This window comes from Eubalaena glacialis, chromosome 5, assembly GCF_028564815.1.
Source record: "Eubalaena glacialis isolate mEubGla1 chromosome 5, mEubGla1.1.hap2.+ XY, whole genome shotgun sequence".
NCBI lineage: Eukaryota > Metazoa > Chordata > Mammalia > Artiodactyla > Balaenidae > Eubalaena > Eubalaena glacialis.
Genome location: NC_083720.1, coordinates 45,411,361 through 45,433,855, shown reverse-complemented (window position 1 = coordinate 45,433,855; position 22,495 = coordinate 45,411,361). Strand labels below are relative to the sequence as shown.

General features: G+C 42.2%; 1 protein-coding gene across 1 annotated transcript; it reads right to left on the bottom strand.

Moving 5' to 3' along the window:
- Window positions 1-9,773: 9,773 nt before the first annotated feature.
- CLRN2 (clarin 2) lies at window positions 9,774-20,767 on the bottom strand. Its single transcript, XM_061191257.1, has 3 exons — window positions 20,515-20,767; window positions 12,364-12,543; window positions 9,774-10,039 (listed from the first exon to the last, which is right to left on the bottom strand). Exons 1-3 carry the CDS (start codon window positions 20,765-20,767, stop codon window positions 9,774-9,776), a joined length of 699 nt encoding a protein of 232 aa, XP_061047240.1.
- Between the last annotated feature and the right edge of the window lie 1,728 nt (window positions 20,768-22,495).

Below are 22,495 nucleotides of genomic sequence, written 5' to 3'. Positions count from 1 at the left end.
TCCATCCCCTTCTGCCCCTTGGTACCTGTGAGGCCGCAGGCAGTGGGGTGAGCCCCTCTTTGAACAAGGCAGGTTGCCAGGCAGGATGAAGGGGCAGCTGGGAGAAGAGGCCAGGTGGGGACTTACTACCAGGTTCTGGGCACCTGGCAGGGTGATGTGCCCGAGGTCCCAGAGGGCTGAAATGTGGCGCCTTCTGTCCACAAAGCTCTCATCTGCCAACCACTGACCTGTCCGTCCAACTGATGGGAGGCGGAGTTCCCGAGCAGGGTCTGCAGTCTCAGATACACTGTGGCCTTGCAGCGCCTTGCCTGCTCTCCCGGCAGGGTGGCCCCCTAACACTCCTTTCTCTCTCAGTGAAAGGTTTTACTAGGATGGAGAACCTGTCTTCACAGATCCACCCAGGGTTGGGATGTACCCCAAAATGGATGTATCCATCACTCAGGGTAACATCGAATGCTATGCTGACATCCTGGTTTACAATGTGAAGTGATGGGCCACCTGATTCCAGGCACCGTACGTCCTCTGGCCGTGGGTAGGTCGTGGGTCTCAGGCCCTGGTTCCTCAACTCTGCCCAGGGACTGCTGAGATGGGTCCGGCCCCTGTACCTAGGACCACCCTGGACTTGTGTCCACCTCTAACCAGGCCAGTCTCCATCCAGGCAGTGGGCCAGGCAGCCATCCCAGACGCGGCTCAGTCCTTCCCTGCCCCCCTAAGTCCTCACCCAGTCTACCAGCTCCTTCCCCCACCCTGGGTCACCCCCAGACTCTCCCACCTGAAATGCAGTTCCTCACGCAAGCGGGCCGCCAGGTTCTACCAAGCTCTCTCCTCCTTTTCCCTTTGCAATGCTGGGAACAGAAACCTCAGCCTGAATCCTGGCTCCCAACTCATCTGCTCTGAGACTTAGGACCCTCTGAGCCTCAGTTTCCTCATCTGTAAAATGGGATGATGACAGGACCTGCTTCACAGGCTCAATTTGATGTCAAGTGGGAAAGGCATTCCCAGGGGACGCTGCCCAACACCAAGCAGTCGTTGTTGTCATAGCTAAACTTTATGGGGCACCTATTGTGCACCAGGCACTGTTCTATGGGATATGTTTGTCTCACCCATTTAATGTGCCCCACTTGGCCTAGGGCAGTCACTATGGTATACCATTTGCACATGAGGGAACTGAGAGCCAGAGAGGTTAAGGAATCTTCCTGAGGCCACACAGCTACTTAGTAGGGCAGCTAAGAAAGTGGAATTTGTGTTCAGACCCCAACAGATAAGCTTCATAGCCTACTTTCTTTGCTCTTGACTGCCATTTTTTTTATGCTGTTTTAGTTTTTTTGCTGTTTTTGTTATTACATTTTTATATAGACGCATATATTAATAAAACATTTTTTAACCAATAAAATTCTATACATTAGGTCAATAGGCCAATTGGTATGATACATTAAGTCAAAATATATAAATTTATGTAACTTTATCTGTGGTTGAGGCATAAATGAAAATATCTGTAGGCAGTAAAGAAACAAAACAATGAAATATTTACTTTCTCAACAGTTCAAAATAGAATGTGATATTGGCAAAAGGAAAATAGAAACATCTCCCTAAAATAACTTGGGTCCAGATTACAAAATTTTATAAATACCATTGTGTGAGCTCCTACTTCTGATACTGTCAAAGTGGGGTCCTATAGGATTTATAAATCTAGGCTTGCCTGATCAATATATTATTCCAGTGCTCCTTTGTGGAGATGGCTCTGAGCACCCCTGCAGGCCTCCCTGAGATCCAGTCATGACCTTCTCTACGCTCTGACCAAAGCCCTTGACTTGGAATCGGGCAGTTTCTCTGGGGCTGCTTCAGCTCTGTCTCAGGGGGCTGTCCACCTGTGACAGGGAAGGTAAGTTGTTTATCATGCTGTCCATCCTCATCAGTTTTTGTGATTAGCTCATAACAAAATTCAGAAGAAAGGTGATAAATATAGACCTTATGAATTTATCTCTTTAGCCAACCTGTGAGCTGATAAATTCTGAAGGTCTCATCACTCTGGCCACTCATAGGACTAATTTTGTCTGGGCTCACCTGTCAAAACCTAAAGAGAACTTTCTTTGCTCTTATCTTGTTGTACTCGTGAGAGTCAGATAGAGATCTCCTCTGCAAAACATCTGTGAACCAAGAGTTGCAGATTGTAATATATCCAATCAGAGATGGCTGGGCATTAGATTGGGTCCAAGATTTGAGGTACACGTGCAATGCATATGAAAAACTTTATCCATTGTATGATTTCATCTCAGTCAAAATTAAGACTTTGCCTCCCATGAGCCCTGCCTCTTACATATATTCTCACTATAATTCTATTTTATGTATTCTTCTAAATGGCAAAATTTAAACAAAGATAATTTTGAATACTGTGACTATTTGGGGGAACCATTTTTATACTGTAGCTCTCTCTTTTTTATTGAGATATAATTAACATATAACATCATCTTAGTTATAAGTGTACATGATAATGATTCCAGACATGTATATGGAATACATGTATATGGCCATACATGTGTATGGCCACTCCCCATGGGGGACATCACACCCATTGATTCAATCTGCCTTCTTAAATATGGTGACCCTAACCTAATCAATCATCCTTTTTAATGGGTGTCAGGAGACTTAAGAAGCCAGATTGTATTAATGGGGTCAGGAAACCTAAGGGGGTTGATTGATTTAATTGGGGTCAGGAAACCTAAGGTGTTTGGTTGTTTTAATGAAAGTCAGGAGATTTAAGAAGGCCAGTTGATTTAAATGGGTTAACAATATTTAAGGGAGCTGATATAATCAATGGGAGTCATGTGATTTAGGGGGCTGATTGAATCATTTACAGCCCATGATTTGAGGGGACTGATTGAATCAAAGGCAAACACGTGAGTTAAGGGGGCCCTTTGTTTTAAGGGTGGTCAGGAGATTAAGAAGGGCGATTAATTTAATGGGGTTCAGGAGAATTAAGAAGGCAGAATGACTTAGTGCAGGTCTGGAGAGTTAAGAAGGCAGATTGATTGTTGGGGTGGGTTAGGAAACTTAAGAGGTTTAATTAGTAAAATGGGTGTCAGGAGATTTAAGAAGAAGGACTGATTTAACAGGGGTCGGGATATTTAATGGGGCTGATTTAATCAACTGGAGTCACCTGATTTAGGGGGCTGGTTTAATAATAGGAGTCATGTTCTCCAAGGGGCTGATTGAATCAGCCCAAGCACCCACCACACCCAGCAGGACAGCACCTATGTTTGCAACTGTGTATAGAATATGTGTACACAAAGGAACTTTGGGTACTCAATCATATACACGACAGTTTACATACTAGTGTCCACAAACTGTGGGTACATGCACACAGTCTTGGAGGTGAGACTTAAGGTCATAATGTGACCTCAAGTCTTCTGAGAAGTCAATTCCCAAAATTTACAGGAAGGCAATTCCTAAAATTGTGACAGGTGGTAAATTATTTACTTGGTGAGTAAGCATCTTTTGGACTGACAAGATTTAGAATTAAGCACAGAATTAATTTAGAATTAATTCTTTTGAATTAATATTCAAAAGAAGCAAAATTGAGATATTGATATTTTGGGGTTTAAAATCTGTGCATATTTATTATTTTAGGTATTGGTGATAATTAAGAGAGCTGGTCTGCTAGAGAAACAGGTCAGTCTCGCAATTTCGATTGATTTGGAATCATACTGTGTTTATAGACAGTGTTGGAAATTTGTCTAAAACAGGCACAGGGACCTCTCTGAGTGGCTGTGTCCCTCTCCAGCATTGTATCCTGAAATTGCTTTTCACTTTTGTGATTCCCTGTGTCTTGCCTAGCCTCCTTCTACCCATTTATGATTTCCAAATATATACCTGGCATAATGTATAACTTTTTGAAATTCATGTAGGTGATGTAGGTAAACACTCCACTCCCAGCAAGAATTTTCTAAATTGTGGTGCCTATTAGTAATGATTAATAATACAATATTTTGTTCTTTTATTTTGTATTAAACATTATATTTTCAGGAATATTGTTAGAACAAGAAACACTGAATTTGAGAAACACTGTTGTGGTAGGTGGAAAAATGCCCCTCAAAAGATGTCCTGGATTATCTGGGTGGGCCCAATGGAATCACAAGGATCCTTATGAGACGGAGACAGGAGGGTCGCAGTTATCAGAATCATCACCCTATGACTAAAGCAGAGGGTGGAGAGATGAGATTGCTAGGAAAGGGCCAGGAGCCAAGGAATGCAGGCAGCCTCTAGAAGCTGGAAAAGCAAGGAAACAAATTCTCCCTTAGAGCCTCCAGAAGGAACAAAGACTTGCCCACAGATTTATTTACCCCAGTGGCACATTTTGGACTTCTGACCTCCAAAACTCTTTAAGATAATAAATTCTTGTTGTTTTTATCTATCAAGTTTGTGTAATTTGCTACAGTCAGAAGAGGACACGTATCCAATCATCATTAGGATTATGTTGTAGACTTTTGTTAAAGAAACCATTAGCCCTGTTCATTTATCAACTACTGCTAAGTGCCCTTATGATTTAGAAAATGAATTTTATTTAGAATGGAAGAGCTAGTATTTTTTATTACATGCTTTTGGAAGTACGAAAAATTGTTTAATTAAATTTTCATAGTGTTTCATATTTTTCTCAAAAGAGAAAGAAGCATATTGTAATATGTCTACTCTGATTTGATATGGAAGGGTTCTTGCTATCCCAAGAATTAATATCCCAATATTAATTGTATATTTTATTGGTATATTTTTATTAATGAAAATGTGATGTGAATTGGGAGATTGGGATTGACATATATGCACTAATATGTATAAAATAGATAACTAATAAGAACCTGCTGTATAGCACAGGGAACTCCACTTCTCTGTACAGTAGAAACTAACACAACATTGTAAAACAACTATATCCCAATGTGATGTGGACTGTTTGTATCCCCCCAAAACTTAACCCCTAATGTGATGGTATTAAGGGGTGAGGCCTATAAGAGGTTAGGTCATGAGGGTGGCATCCTCATGAATGGGATTAGTGCCCTTACAAAAGAGACATGAGAGCTTGTTCTAGCTCTCTGCTCTCTGCCTTGTGAGGATACCATGAGAAGGTGGCTGTCTACAAGCCAGGAAGAGGGTCCTCACCAGACATGGGATCTGCTGGCACACTGATTACAGATTTCTAGCATCCAGAACTGTGAGAAATAAATTCCTGTTGTTTAAGCCACTCAGTCTATGGTGATTTGTGAGAGCAGCCTGAATGGGCTGAGACATCACATATTACTCTGATTTCACAGAGTGAACAAAGAGTAGGACTTTGTCTCATGGATAACTAATTACTTCTCTGAATTACAGTTTAAGTTTCCTTGGCTTTGGTCCCTACAGTTAGTGTTAGTAATAATCTGTCAATGTATGCATATGATAGTTACCTTTAAGGGACGTATGGAAATTAATCATCATTATCACAAGCTGATAAACAATGTCATAAAATAATATTATGATTAAGAGTTTGATTTTACATGGACTGGGGTGAGGCACTGTGAGCCCACCAGACACCTTGGTGAGCATGAGGAAAAGGCACCCTCTCTGGGTGGAAGCATCCGGAGGGTTCAGGCCATGAGAAGCCAGGGGAGGATGGGTTAGATTTGAGCTGTTATCCATCCCTTGGGTGAGGTGCAACCTGCACAGCCATCTGCCGGAGCCCTGGGAAGGCGCCTTAGAAGTCTTGCAAGAAGCACAATCCTGTAGTGGGAAAATGGTGACCTTGACATTACACAGATGGGGGCTGACTCCTTTCTCCATTGCTTATTAGTAATGTGGCCTGAGCAAGTTACTTATGTTCTCTGAACCTAAAACGGCCCATCTGTAAGATACAGACAGTAATATATATCTTGAATAATTGTGTTCAAAATTAGGGACAAAGTATGTCAAATGCCTGACTCACACTAGATAGTGGTCATTATCATGCAGTATAAGTTTCTCATTTAAAAAATGAGGAAATAGAAACCTCGAAAGGGCCAGGCTCACCTAAGGCATATTAAGAGGTTTTCCGTGTTTGACCTGCAGCCACTGTTGAGCCTCCTTGAAGCATTAAGTGAGTTTGGTGAATTTTTTTTCTAAGTGTGGGAAAAATATAACCATCTCAATGGGCTCTGAGTCTGAGGTTTTACTTTATACCAAATATATACTTACAGCTCTTTCTGGTGATTTTAAAAAACAAAAAGACTTAATTTTCATGTGTGTGTTTATTCTTTTTTATTTCTTTATTTTACTTCTTATTTATTAAAATTTTCAAACATGAAGAAAAATAGAATAATATAATGAATATCCATCATCTGAGTTTAACAATTGTTAATATTTTGCAGAGACTTAATTTTTTGAATAAAGTTTATCTCATATTTAGACTAGGCCATATTAGCAGCAGGGAACCTCTCAAGTCTGCAATTTTGGGGGAAATAAGAGCCTATAAATCACGTTAGTTACTTTGTGGGAGTGAATGGAGAGGTGTCTCCAGGACCCCCGGGGCAGGATGCTATGTTGACACCAGGTGAGGCTCCTAGGCTGCCAAGGCAGGTGGGCAGCTCTGCAGTGAAGCCTGGGTGTGGACCAGAGGACAGGTGAGCCGGAGGGAGGACTTGGTGGCCACTCGGGGGTCTGCAGCTGGTATGATCCAAGATGAGGACAAGTCTTCCAGGCAGTGATCGGGCTCTGACCAGTTGAAAGAACATTTCGTAAATTATTCCACCCTCAGGCTGCCCTGGGAAGGCTGGCAGGGCAAGCAGCAGCCAGGGGGATAGAAGCCCAATGAGCCCAGCCAGGGCACCCTCCCCCCAAGAACCATCAGGATACCAGGGGATGCTTCCCAGTGATCAGGAGTATATGTGTGCCTACCTTCCTCTCCCATAACCCCAGGACCTTCAGGAGAGAGGCAGGGGCAGAGAGCTTATCCGAGGAGCCAGCCATTTTATCCCAGAGAGCCTCAGCATTATCCCTAAGTATAAACAATCAGATCGGGTTAAATTTAAACTGAATCAGGCATTTATTATTAGTTTTTCTTTATTCATAAAATGACCAGATTAACTATAGTCAAAATAAATGAGCTACAATTTCTCCATATCTTTGAGTATCATGCGAGTGTATTGTGACCCGGATATGTATTTTCCCTCCTTCCTTCCTCCCTTCACGCCTAACAAAACTCGCTAAATTCCATATAGGAATCTCTTCTACAGTATCCCTGAGAGATGCCTTTCAGACCGAACCTGATTATCTCCAGCAACGTGAAGGTTGCTACCTGATGGGTCAGGGTTTGAAATTCTTAAGGTGTTACAGACGCTTCTGAAACATTTTGTAAAGCTATAGACTCTGTCACTGGAAAAATACACACTCACACAAAAGCTTGCACTTTGACACCATGGAACATATGCAGCTTGATCAAGGTTACCGCCTTGATAAGGTAATTCCACTATTAGAAGCAAAACCAGTTCACTCTGCCACCGCGCCACCTGATGGCCTGCACAGATCTGAGGCAGTGATCAGGGTGAAGGCTACAGCTGGGCTGGGATAACATTTTTAGTAGCTCACATGCTGTCTCAGTATGAATCCCCACTTCCCCCCAGCTGCTCGGAGAATGAAATCTCTGCAGGGCAGGAATTTTTGTCTGCTCGTTCACTGCTCTACTTCCAGAAGTTTCAATACTTGTTGAATGAATGAATAAATGTACTAAGACCCTCAGATGTTTATCATATAAACTGTTGCCAGAGTCTTGTGTTTATGTTATTGATTTTAAAGAAAAACTGTCAGCAGCACTTTATGTTAAACTTGATAGAACACTGACCTTTCCACTTGTTTTCAAGACAGCACTGCAGTGTGTCGTCACCTTTTGGACCCATCTCCTATCATGTTAACTCTCCCTTCCAGCCATGTGCCATCTGCGTATTTGATGAGTGACATCAGTCTGCTAAGTGAGACTGCAGCTGTGTCTGGGGTGGGGATAGAGGGCTGGAAGGGGCAGAAGAACACAGCAGGGAAGCAGAAGCAGTTAGAACAGAAGAGATTCCATGGAAACTTTCTGAAGCTCAGTGTTAAGCAAAGTAGAGTGAGTCCGAATCAACTGTCATTTTAGAAGAAGCTAATCTGGGGGGATTAGATAACTTTTACTTGGCATGAAGACAGGAGAGCTGGGAAAGGATTCACCCCAGCTGACATGGTGGGAAAATGAATTAAGAGAGTTGTGGACCTGCATGAGTGAGGGTTCTCAAAGAAATAGAACCAATAGGATGTGTGTGTGTGTCTGTGTGTATGAGAGAGAGAGAGAGATTTATTATAAGGAACTGGCTCACATGATTGTGGAGACTGGCAAACCCAAAATCTGCAGGGTAGGCTGGCAGTCTGGAGATCCAGGGAAGAGTTGCAGTTTGAGTCCAGTGGAAGTTTGCTGGCAGAATTCCCTCTCACTTGGGGGAGGTCAGTCTTTTTCTTAAGGCCTTCAACTGATTGGATGAGACCCTCCCATATTATGGACGGCAATCTGCTTTACTGAAAATCTACTGATAAACCCCGTTCAAAAAAACACCTTCACAAAAACATCTAGAATAGTGTTTGACCAATATCTAGGTACCGTGGCCTAACCAAGTTGACACATAAAATTAACTGTCACAGTACCACTCAGGAAAACCTAACACAAAACATCAGGGGTTTATCCAACAGCTGCATTAGAGCAATATTCTAACCCCACTGGGTATTCACATACTTCCAAGGCCCCTTTGTAAATTCATACCTTGTGCTTCCTCCTCATTACTGACTTATCCTGGAATGCCCTTCTCCAACCTTGCTTCCTTTACCACTGGAAAAAGTCTCCTCATCTTTCAAAGTTCAGATCAACTGTCAACTCTGAGACACTTTCTTTAATACCGCATCCCATCCTGAAGCATTAATTCCTTCTCAGGTCCTTTCTCCATGTGCTGTTATAACACTGATCACATTGCCTTGCAATTGCTTGTACACCAAACATCAGATCAGCAAAGGGGTTAAAAATGTAAACTCTGGCTCCAGACTCCCCTCCATTTAATTCCTGACCTCAGCAAGTTATCCAACTGCTTTATGCCTTAGTTTCTTCATCTATGAAATGGGACTAAAGTAGTACTATACCAACAAAGTTGTAGTGAGGACCTAATGACTTACTCTATGTAAAACTTTTAGAACTGCATGTAGTAACCACTCCAAAGAATGGTAGTTATTTTCATTCTTACTGTTATTGTTGCTCTCTGATTCCTGTGTCGTGTGGAAAGACTAGGTGTTTCTGGAGGCCAGGGACATTATCATATTCCTCTTTGCATTCCTTCTAATATTGTGTGGGATATACCAAGGGTCTATAGACATTTCTTGGAGTGTACAGTACCTTATACGTGTCGGGTGCTCTACAATATACAAAGGCTGGCAACATTATCGCCCATTTAAACCTCATTACAACCTTGCGAGGTCGTTAATATCCCCATTTTACAGATGAAGAAACTGAGAAGTAGATATTAAATGAATTGTCCAGTGTCACACACGGCTGGCAAGTGGCAGAGTCTCTAACTCCAAGGTCAGTGAGAAAGAAGTGCAGGGATGCCAGAAATTCGGAAAGTTTTCTTTTCTGGCCCAGGTACTACCCTTCCCCCTTCCACTTCCTTCTTCTTACTGCCAAAACATAGACATTCAGGACTGTGCAAGCTGGAGAAAAGAAAAAGGAGGTTTCCATTCTCCTAAGAACTGATTTTAGGAGAAGGTTATTAATACAATATATCCTCGGCCGTGACCGTGGCCTCTTCTATCTTGGTCTTAATCTCCGGGAGGGGAATCTGGCTGATGGCCACCACAACCAGGTTAGTGGCGTGGGCTGAGGCGCTGGCCACGCAGATCCAGAATGACTCTTCATACTCTTCCTCCACCACCACAAAGCGGAAGAGTTTCTCCTGGAAGTTGGCGATTCGTTCTGTCAGGTCGTGAAATTTTACCGCGGCCGTGAAGCTGGCGATGGCCAAGGCCACGACTCCGCCTGAAACCCAAAAAGGACACCCTCATGCACAGCTCTTTTCCTTGCAATTCAACCACTAGATGTGAGGTGGCTTTTCTGTGGCACAGGCAACAAACTTGCGGTGTAAAACATGCTTAGGGCAACACAAATTTTAAAATGCTTTTAAAAGCAGCAGATAATCCACTGTGTGAGGGGCGAGAGGTGTGGGAATAAGCTTCCTATCAGATCTATTTTGAGTCTCGACCCCGCTACTTTTTCCCTTACCCAGGGTGGGGCGGGGGGGGGGCTGTGCACATTTGGATAAGCTCAGTCTCTAAGTATTTCAGCCTGTGTATGTAGACCTTGAGGCTTATGAGGGAAGAGACAAGAGCATCCTACTGGGCAGATTGGGGGACCAGAACGGAGGGCTAGACTGTTCTCTCCTCCTCAGTTGTCCTCTTTCCAAGCTTAATGATAAGAGGAGATAAGAGAAGGAGGAAAGGAAAGGAGAGAGGAGAAAACTGGAAGGATTCCAAACTTCACATCCTTCCCTTCCCTTCTCATCCTTCCCTATCCTTCCCTTCCCACATCAGACTCTGACCGTCCGGGTTCCCTCTGTTTCTCTTTCTCTCTCCATCTTTCTCTCTCTCGTTCTCTCTACTTTTCTCCTGCCCTGATTTTAATTAATATTTAAAAAACACATTTATTATGCCCTTTGTTTAGATTATTACTTCTTATTGAAGAAAATTTGGACACCAGAGAAAATCACAAAGATGAAAAGACAAATTTGCTTTTTTCCTAAAAGGCAAATATAAACACTTTGAACATTTTAGTATATTTCTTTACATTTCCATCTCTTTAACAAAATTAGTATTATGGTACTTTTACTGCTTTACACTTGATTTTCTTCCCTTACTTGAATATTTTTCCATGTTGTTAAATATTCTGTTAAAGCACCACTTCAAACTGTGTATGATGTTTTATACTAGTGACACACCTAATTATTTTAAGTTTAATTAAGTGTGACCTAATTTCTGGATATCTAGATTGCTTCTAATTTTTTGATATTATAAAGTGCTGCAGGAAACTCCTTTTAATGTACATTTTTTGTGCTCTTTTCCTGTTATTTCCTTAGCATAAATTAATGTTTGGAATTGTTTAATCAAAGGATACTCATATTTTTATGCCTTTTGAGAGTAAAGTTTTGTCAAATTGCGTTTTTTAAAATACTCTTGTCAATAGAGCTTGAGAGTACTGTCTCTCTGAGGAAGGGAATTGACAGAGATAAGCATTTATTTCAAAAGCAGGATGGAGCACTTTCTACATGCCAACCACTGTGAGAATTCAGGCAGAGATAAACAAGTCTAGATGGGAGTGAGCCACGTTTATAAGAAATTCTACAGGATGGCCACAGTCTGCAAACAAAGGCAAATACATAATAATTGATTTACTGACATTACATTCTAATGCATGATAAAACAACATTACTTGTTTCTATACTTTATGGTCATCCTGTATAAAGTAAAATGTAGTGAGGGGTTATTGCCATCAGGATACCTTGACCATTTGACCCGGGTTTTCTGAAATCATTCTTGGGATTTTGTTACTTTCATTACAGGTGATTTTTTCAGTGCCGAACTAAATGTGAATTAATTTCTGTATATCAGATACTCTCCCAAATCAACACACACACACGCGCACACACACACACACACACACACACACACACACATACACTCACACACATCTTTTGTCTTGGAAAATAAGTCACGGTGGTCATAGATGACACCATGGATTAAAGAAAGGACAAAAGGCTTAGACTCAGTTATACCTGGGTTGGAATCCTGCCTCTGTTACTCATTGTTGTGTGACTTTGGGTGCATCTTTTAACTTCTCTGAGCTTCAGGTTCTTCACCTGTAAATATGGGTCTAATAATACCGCCTCATAGAGAGGTTGTGAGGTTTACACGAAATAAGACATGTAAGCCCCCCAGGTCCCTTCTCTTCTGTCCTTTGTGAGGTTCCTTCAGAATCACAGCAGCAGTCCCACATCCTCACTCATCCCACGGTCCCCTCTTCTTCACCCACAGCTCTCTGTCTTCTCTCTTCTCTCATCCCCACCTCTCTTTGCTGCTCTAAGTCCTCAGCCACTCATGCACGCTAATACTTCAGTTCTTTATGATGACAGAGATTCTTCAACTTTTAGTAAAAAGGATATTCATGCCCATATCAAGGAAGTAACAGACCCAGGGAAGTGAAGGCTGAGGTGGGGCATTTTAATTCCTTCACGCCTTCTGCCCACCTACTTGGAACTCAGCCTCCTGATGGCATGGACAGGAATCTCTCTTCCCAGGGGCCTTCCTTACCTGCGAGAACATTCCATAGACAGATGCCCCCGGGGCCGTTGACTGCCTGGTACGGAACCTGGATCATGTTGAGAATGGCAAAGCCCATGCTGACCAGAGCCAGCACCAAGGCCAGGAAGAGGAGCAACAGAATTGTCACGTGGAGGCCTGCATTGAGCTCCTTCACCAGGTGTGGGAAGACTGGGGAGAGAAGACACAGCCAAGATGTCAGCCTCAGAGCTTGGCTCAAGTTCGTACATCCCAGGCTTGCTTACCATGAAGGCTTCAGCAGAGGGGAGTGAGGGCAAGGCAGCAAGTTCTGGGTTTTCAAAAAGCAGGAGACTTCCTGAGATGAATTCATGGCCCCCAGATTTACCACCTATCAGTTGGCCAACAATCTTCTCTTCCTTGGGGTGGATGCAAAATCAGAATGTGCCCCAGCTGGGCATTTAAGTTACATCGGCCTTGCAGCTCTAGGATCTGGTGTGAGCTAATCCATACAAGCTCCAGATGGTGTTGCTTTAGCAAAGGAGGCTGGCAAGAGAATCAGTCAAAGAAGGCTGATCGATCACAAGCTTTCATCTGGGTCAGAGAGTAGCCTTCATTAAATCAGAAAGGTAGAAGTGGTCTCAGGTATATCATGAAGAGTATAGACGGGTGTAGCAAAGTGAAGCCTAGATCTGGCATCCAAAGTTCCAGGTTCAAATCCCACCTTTGCTGATTTGCCACAATTATAAAATATTTAGGATCATCTAAACCCTACTTCTACCCATCTTACAATATTGAGCGGGTCAAGTGAAGGGCATAGGAATAATCATAGTGCCCACTTTGTGGGCACTAATGCAAAGCTAGGAGCATGATTTTGGATTCCTCATAATGATTCAGTAAGATAGACATTAATTCCCTGTGTATGATGGGCATGTAATTCTCATGTTGCACTTTATTAGAATATTAATTTGCCATATTAATGTGGCAGGGTAATTTAGTGAGATATTAATTTGGATTTGTTTTCTCTATATTTCTCTCTATGTGAAGATTAAATGATATATCATAGTAGAGTGTTTAAATATTGTCTAGGAAAGAGTCAGTTCTCAAAAATGGCAACTGTGGTTGTTGCTGTTATTTTACCCTCTGACTTGGGAAAAGTCATGTGACTTCTCAAGCCTCAGTTTCCTCATCAGTATAATGCGGATAGTAATAGTTGCATATGAGTTGAGCGTAATCAACATTTACTGAGCACAGTCAGGGGCCAAGCCCTTTACATCTGTTATCTCATCCAATCCTTATGACAAGGATATGAAGTAGATTTTATTAAACGCCCTTACCCACAGGCTTGGAGACACTAAGTTCCTTGTCTTTGGGCAAGGTGATCCTGAACTCTATCTAGGACCAAAGTCCTATATATCACGTGGTATATAGAGTTTAGAGTCACTGATTTCAGTTATTATAAATGAATGATTTAAAATGATGAAAGCTAAAAAACTCCTGGGCAAACCCCTTCCTCTGCAACTACTCCAAAGTTTCTACTGAATACCTCCTGGTCAAATCTGGGTCCATCTTGTGAATTCCAACCTCCCTGCTTTATTACTTGATACAACTGACCAACCTGTCTTTGGCCCCACTTGGGAGCCAGGACTCAAAGCTTTCCAGGTTCCACTCACTCCCTGACCCCGTCCCGCTCTGGCTCCTTTGCTGGCTCACCTGTCCATTTTTATTCACAGAAGGCTGGTGTCTCCCAAGCCTGAGAACAAGAATTTTTGTCCTTCTTCCTTTGAAGTGTCCTTTCCACTCAGAAGTTTCCAGACACTCCACAGTTACGTCTTTAGTTCTGATCTAGCTTTCTTTCCAGTTCTGTATTTCCATGTATATTTATCTCCATGTGGTTATCTCATCAGCATCAGAAACTTTACCCCAGAAAATGAAGTCCTTCCCACGGGATTTTTTTCTGTAGGACTTCTCTCTTCCATTTCCTTTCCTTACATTTCAGTGTCCTTTAGATTTTTTTTTTTCATTGCAAACTCTCAGCACTTTTTCATTCCAAACATGGTAGCTTATGCCTGATTACCTAATTGTTTCATAATCCTCTTTCTTGCCATGCAATCCTTAGGATACATGACCAGCATAATAATCCTCACCAAACACTTAAAATAGAAAATCATCACCTGTGTGATTGGCAAAGATCAAAAGGTTTGCTAATACACTATGTTAATGAAGGTGTAGGGAAGGAGGCAGTCAAAACTTGTAGGGATATTAATTCATACAATGTCCTTAGAGAGCAATTTGGCAACATCTATCACAGCAATTTCATTTCTAGGAAAAGCACTCGCACGTGTGCTCAAAGCTGTATATATCAGATATTCATTACAGTAGCAAAAGATTGGAGAAAAAACCAAAATATGAGTCAATAGGAGATTGATTTAATAAATTAAAGCACAATCACACAAAGCAACTTTTAAAAAGAATTAATCATATCCATATAATGATATGAACCCATCTCCAGGTGTGATTCAATAAAGAAATTGAGAAATAACCATATTATGATGATGGGGCGAGGGGATTTGGGGCATATGGAGTGATATGGAGAGGGATGGTGAAAGAATACCCAATTCTTAGCTTCCGCAGTAGGAAATGTATTGACTATATTAAAAAAACAAATCTTTACTGGCAAAGGGCTGAATCTCATTCAGCCTCCACAATCATGGGCCATACTCAAGGCTCTAGATCTCCCAGTTAATTGAGATCTTATTATTTTTTATATGTGTCATTATTTAGAAATTCAAATCTTTCCTCACGAGTTTTCATGCATCAGTTCCTTCTATTAATAATTTCTTTAAGGGGTGACTCTACTTTTGCTCTTGTCACACAAGTGCCATCCCAGGAGACCTGTTGCTTGCTTGCCTTTCATATTTGTACCCAGTTTCCAAAAGTTTGAGACACGTCTGACTTAAGGATTACATTTAAGTTTCCAGCTTGAAATCCATGACCATAAAAGCATATGATCCATGGTGACAAGTGACAATAGCTACACATATTGAGCGCAGACTATGTGCCAGCACATATACACTTTCTTTCTTTCACTGCTCACGGCAACCTTCTTTCACTCCTACAGATGCGTAAGTTAGAGTCTTAGAAATGAGAAGTTAAATAGCTTAGCCAGGTCACCCAGCCAGGAAGTTCTGGCTTCAGGATTTTGCCGCAAGACCTATTGCCGGAAAATCAGATAACTTGGATAAGCAAAGATTTAAAAGTTTAATCCTAGTACAGCTGGAGGTCTAGAGGTCTTATTTTGAATTTGAATAAATATTATTACGGTGTACATATTAAAGCTAACTCACTTGAATCCCAGAAGTGATTAATCATCCTGTCAGCAACTCAAATTAGATAACTATCTAATTATTAAGTAATTTGTTTGCTCCCCACTCCAGAGAAGTCCAGCAGTCCCTTTTGCCCCAGCATGGCAAAAATTAATTTTAAAAAAGAAATAATTGATAAATTGGATTTCACTAAAATGAAAAAATTCTGCCCTGCGAAAGACAATGTCAAAAAAATGACAACACAGCCACTGCAATGGGAGAAAAGAGTTGCAAAAGACACATCTGAGAAAGGACTGTTATCTAAAATGGACAATGGTAAGAAAAGCCTGAGATCTGAAGTCAGATCCAGGTCCGGCTGTTGATGGAATGCTTGGGGGTGGGAGATGAGGGGGGAACCAGTGAATTAAAAATTATCAAGCACATACTGTGTATCAAGCACCACATCAGGTGCTTTTACAGAAATTATTTCATTTATTGATTTCTCTGACCCCCAATTTCCTCATCAGTAAAATGGGCATAAATAAAATCTCTCCTCTAGCGCAGAGTGGGTTGAAGGAAATGAACAAAGAGGTGACAGCTTGAGACATTAATGTTTCACTGCCCAGTGCTCATTTACTGCCTTTCTCTTTCCCAGATGGAAAGCTTCCGGAGGGCAGACACTCCTCTGTTTAGTTTATCCCTGTTTTCCTAAGAGCGCCAGGCCCATAAATACTCTACAGTACAGCTGAATATGTGAACACTGCTACATTAGCGTTTGTCCCTTTCTTTCCCCAGCCGCTCAAACTGCTAGATTGATTTGTTTTTATTTCAGAAAGTCTGGGTATAAAAAAGGATCTTAATTATGATTATGCTGTATAGTTCTTTGCTATTCTCCATGATTGGTTTGGAAATTGACTCTCTTGGGTGATTCTAGGGGAGACCCCTATGAAGGTGAGAATTGAGGCTGTTTGTCCACCAGGCCCAATCAAACTTTCCTACTCCAGTTTACAAAGCACTTTCACACCCCCCTTCTCTGCTGATCTGCACACGGGCCCTGGGAGCAGGGATTTTTTTTTTTCTTTCTTTGGAACAACAGTGACAGTAGCAGGAAAATCCTGATTCCAACTTGGGGTTTGGGGGCTCTGATACACCCCATAGCTGCCTCACACAAGTAGGTGGTACTGGCTCTAGGAGCTGTACATCTAAAGGTAGAGAGACTCACCTCTGAGGCTAGAGAATGTGATAACAGATGCGGTGTCCCTGGGTGGCATTGGTGTAAAACCAGCCAAAGCCAGGAGGAACCTGGCCCCAGCTCCCAGTGCAAGTTTTCAAAAAGAATCACATCATGGTTATATACCCTCCTCTGGGACACCACCCAGGGCAGCCAGAAATAAAACTTTCCTGAGTATTATCCTGCTCAGAACTAATATTAAAAAGTCCTTTATGATTCTTACACAGTTCTGATGTTTCAGAGAGCAGACCACGTTAGATGAACCCAGGGGGCTTTTCCCCATAGTCACCCCTCTGAGAAGGAAGAGGGAGGAGGGAAAGGAACTTGTACTGAGTGCCTCCAGTGGGCAAACAGGAAGTGCTCATTTGCTTAGCTTATGGCTTCCAGGGCTAGAGGTAGTTTGCATTTCTGTGAGCTGGGATGGCAGGGGTTTAATTAGCATCACAGTGGAAGGGCCCAGTCTTGTCTTGCCCACCTTTGGCCTCCTCCTTCTGCAAAGCCTGTCTCTGCTTCAGCTGCTTCTCCAGAAACTGTGCTTGTGCTTGGTGACTTCCTTAATTATCCTAGGCCCACCATCTGCCACCCCACACCCTCTGTTATGGGTTGCATTCTGTACCCAGCCTCAAAAAATGTGTTGAAGTCCTAACCGCCATCATCTCAGGATATGACCTTATTGGGAAATAGGGTCTTTACAGAAGTAATCAAGTGGAAATGAGGTCATTAGGGTGAGCCTTATTCCAGTAAGACTAGTGTCCTTATAAAAAGGGGAAATTTGGACACAGAGACAGTCATGCACAGAGGGAAGACCATGTGAAGAGACTTCGGGAGAATGCCATGTATAGAGTGGAGTAATGTTGCCACAAGCCAAGGAATGTCTGGGGCTACCAGAAACTGGAAGAGGCAAGGAAGACTCCTTCTCCTAGAGGTTTCAGAGGGAGAACGGCCCTGTCAACAACCTGATTTTGGATTTCTAACCTCTAGAACTGTGAGAGAATAAATTTCTGTTATTTAAGCCACCCCGTTTGTGGTACTTTGTTATGGCAGCCCTAGGGAACTAACACACCCTCCCAAATGACCCCTCAGTCATTTCTGACAGGAGCCATCCACCTGCATCCTCCCATCCTGGAGGATTCACATCCATCCACCGCCTCCCCAACATCCAGAACTTGCTGAATTCCGGAAGAACAGTAAAGACTACTAGGGTGACACTCTGCCTTAGGAAAGTTGCCAGTCACAGATTCCCGAGGCAACAGCACACAGTGGAGGGTGGGAACTTTAGGGTAAGGCCGACCAGGTTGGGGCCTGGCTCTGGCACTCATGGCTCTGTGACCTTGATCAAGTTGCTTAACCTCTCTGAGCCTCATTCTTCTATCTGGCAGGTTTGTGGAAGATTAGTATAGCATAGGTCACATGTCTGGCATCTTGAACATGAACATTCAGTACAAATGAGTTTAAAAGTACTTTACTGATATTCATTCAACCAATGTTTTTGAATGTGCGCCAGGCACTGTTCTAGGGGCTTGGGATCATCAATGGACAAGATCCTTGCCCTAATGGAGCTATATACCAAAGGGGTGGAGACATAATAACTAATAAACGTAACAGATAAATAAATGATCTAGTGTGTAAGAAGGTGGTTATGATGGTAACGTGGTATATCATGCTATATAATTACATAATTATATGGGCTATTTTTATTATGTTCCCTGAGCACTGGCTTGCTTATTAAAGCCTCTGGAGTATTGCTGCTATTGAATCTATTGCTCCCTTGTTCAAGCTTTGGAACTTCCTTCGTGAGGTTCATTAATTTCAATTCCCTACAACTTACACACTACTGTATATAAAATAATCAACAAGGACCTACTGTACAGCACAGGGAACTTTACTCAATACTCTGTAATAACCCATATGGGAAAAGAATCTGAAAAAGAATGGATATTTGTATATGTATAACTGAATCACTTTGCTGTATACCTGAAACTAACACAACATTGGGAATCAGCTATACTCCAATATAAAATAAAAATTAAAAAAAACCAATTATCTACAACTATTTAAAAAATTGTGCCATTTCCCCCTTTTTGTGTGTGTATTTGTGGTTTTAAAACAACCTCAAACTTCAGAAAAATTGCAAGAATGGTACAAAGAAATTTTTTTTTTCCTTCTGAACCATTTGAGGGTAAATTGCCCCTTCAACCCTGAGCACTTCAGGGTCAATTTCCTCAAAAAGGACGTTGTCTTTCACAACCATGATACAACTATCAAAATCAGTAGGTTAACACTGGCATATGACTGCTGTTTAATCCTGACACCCCGTTCAAGTTCCACCAATTGTCCCAGTGACATCCTTTATAGTAAACTGACCCAGCTCAGAACCAAGTACTAAATACAGCTGTCATCATCCCCTTTTAGCATGTCCTATTTCTTTGTTTTATTTCTTTATTTCTTTATGTTAAGTATGTTTTCAGCTTTTTATGTTATTTTTTTTGTTCTTTTTTTATTATGTTATGTTTTTAACAGAGCTTTTCAATATCCCTGGTCCAATTTAATTTCTGGGTAAATATAAATATTCGCAGAGATATTTTTTCTTGCTATACATAACAAATATATATATCCTTCATGTATATAAATGATGCCAATTTGTATTGTTATATTTGTCAATGGTTCCAGCTTTCTGTCTTTATACGTTTAATAAGACACCCTGGCCAGGATTCTAAAAACTACAGTTATGAAATATAGAAATCATATAATGAATAAATCCCTTATCCCCTTGCATTTGCATTATGTTGATTAATTATGATTTTGTAGGATACTGTTCTCACCAGCAATCTAATTGTATGAGTCTAAAAATGTGCAGAATATTGCCTTTTTTGTTTTGGTTTTTCCTTCCCAGAAGATCCTTCATAAGCTGGTCTTGGATTCCTGCTCTATCTACATGTAGAGCAGCTCTGCTGTGACGCTGGATGGCCGCCCGCCCACGTCAGTACCTGCTCACGTTCACGGACAGCAGCCTTGCCCGAGGTCTCCTTGCCAGGAAACATCCGAGTTGGGCTTTGAACCCAGATAGTCTGATTCCAGAGCCCAGACGCAGAGCCCGTTTGCTTTTTCGCAGACTCTGAAGCTTTTATATAAATAGAAGTGGAAGGTTCATTTCAGCAGGTCGTCTACACCCGCAGGCCACACTGGCTGAGCATACCCAAGTCGCGTGACCTGGGTCTAAAATTTTCCGCTGGGTGACCTCAGGCAAGTTTTGTAACCTCTCCAAGCCTCGGTGTAGTCCTCTGCAAAATGGGAATGTTAATAATTCCTTCTTTATAAATTTGTTATAAGGCTTAAAAGAGACAAACCATGTAAAGCATTTAGTAGAATGTCTGACACATGTAAGCACTCAATATTTTTAGTGATTATTCATAGAGGTAAACTACAAAGATATACAAATCCCTATTTCTAATGTTTCTATAAGCCTCCACAGAAAAGAAAGGTCTCTTCCGGGTGCTGAACAAGATTAAGTCCTTGGCTTACTGTGGATTAAGTCATTATGCCTTAGATTGAAGTGGCACTTGAATTTCGCATTTAGACACAAGCACCCTTACGAATATTTAAAAATAAGTGTTCTAAAGCAGGTTTCGTGCCCCCCAATATACTCACTCGTGAATTGGGACTGGCGGCCCCCGAGCCCGCATTGCCGCACCTTACAACCGCGGAAGAGTCCGTAGTAAATGTCCCCAATGAATTTGACCAGCTCTGGATCTGTGGCATTGACAAGATCAACTCCAGTCTGACAAAGGATTTTCCCACTCAGCCAGTGGGGCACCGCCAGGGCAACGATGATCAGGATGAAGGAGGAGAAGCTGAGTAAAGATGCCAGGCCATACCACGCCTTTTTGAACCATCCAGGCATCCTGGTGGGTGCAGGTCATGCCCCAGGTGTCTGAGCAACAGCGGGGGTCCTTGACATCTTCCAGACACTTGGCAATCCCCTGCTCTAGGGTCAGCTCTTCCAAACACACTGTTTCAAGATTTCAGGTGCATCTCCAGGTCCTCCCTCAGCGCCTGCCTCCACAGCCCATGTTTACTACAACTGCATTGGAAGTCTCTACAGAGGCGTCTTCACCTGACTGGAGTGTGGAGGAGTGCATTACTGAAGGAAGTAACCCTATATCCCCCACTAGACTAAGGTTTCAGCAGAGGGCTTAATTGTTCCTCGGTTCAAGTATTTGAATAACCCTGGTGTGGACCTCTTAATGACAAGGAAGTTATTAGCAGGCATAACCAGGTAGATCTGACTATAAAGAGATGCTAACCAGTCTCAAAAAATGCATACGGTAGAAGGAAAACAAAAATGGAATGATTAGCACTTGAACATTGCCAACAATGCACCGTATCAAATGTTGATCTCTTTGATGCATGCCCTGGCATTTCTTTCTCTAAAATGTCACTGCTGTCAGAATCCCTAGAAGTGTTATTAATACCACAAAATGACCTCTGTTCTCAAGCTTTTTAATTGAAATGTGTAAACAAGGCTTTATGATTCTTAAATTTATCACTGGGTGAATCTGCTGCGGGTAAAATTGCAGCCTGAGTCAGAGTCAATTTGTGACTGTTGGGGAAACCTGGACCCCAACACTTACAGCCCCCCTTTATCTCCACCCTTCCCCCCTGCCCCTGCCTGTTGTGTCATCTGAAACGGGAAAGGAAAGTGTTTTTCTAATGTGTTAGCAAATAATAATCTCCCATCACCCTGCTGGGATCTTTGTCTCTCCTAAGAGTGAAGATCTGTCTTTTTCTTCTAATTTACTGGCACAAGGAATGGAATATTCCACAATTTCTATCTTATACTGTGGCTTTAAAAATTTAACTTTTAGTCTATTGCTGAATGTCAACTTCACGTCATGTGAGACTGGTAACAGTCACTGTCAGTAGCTTTGGGGGCAAAGTGGGGCAGAAGTGGCAGTGAAATTCCTTATTTGGTCACAGAGCTCTGGAGGGAGTTCAGGAGGTTGCCCTGTTAACCAACAGGAGTTCTGGGAATCTCACTTGGAGAGCACAGAAGGGCAGAGAGACATGGTGATGGAAATAGTTTTCTTCCCTCTAATGGGGGTTCACTTCTGTGGTCTCTCCGCAATGAAAATAAAGAGTGTCTCCACAGCTTGTGCGGTGTACAAAGGCTCTTACCATATGCTTGCTCACCCCTGATGGTGCGGCAACCCTTTGTGGTAGGCAGGGGATGTGCTATTCCAGACATTTCTCTCCTGAGAAAACTGGATGTCAGGGTTGGGGCTGGAGATCAGGTCTTTGAAATGCAACAGCTGTCTTCATCACAATAACCTTGACATAGCAAATGTTTTTCTGGTAATGAACAACAAAATACCTATAAAATGCTTAGGAGAGCGCTTGGCACATTAGTAAGTGACCAATAACATTCGTTATCCTTATTGTAACATGAAGCACGCTTTGAGAAGGCAGGCCATGTAATACCTTTGCATCCTATCTCTGCCCCAAATGATGGACCTATGTCAACTTTTGGTGTTTTAGGGGTTAAGCAGTTATCTTTCGAAAAATTCTGCGGGAATCGACGGATCTTCAACAAGCCCATGCTCCTCCAGGCTGAATGGAGGTGTGGTTAGGC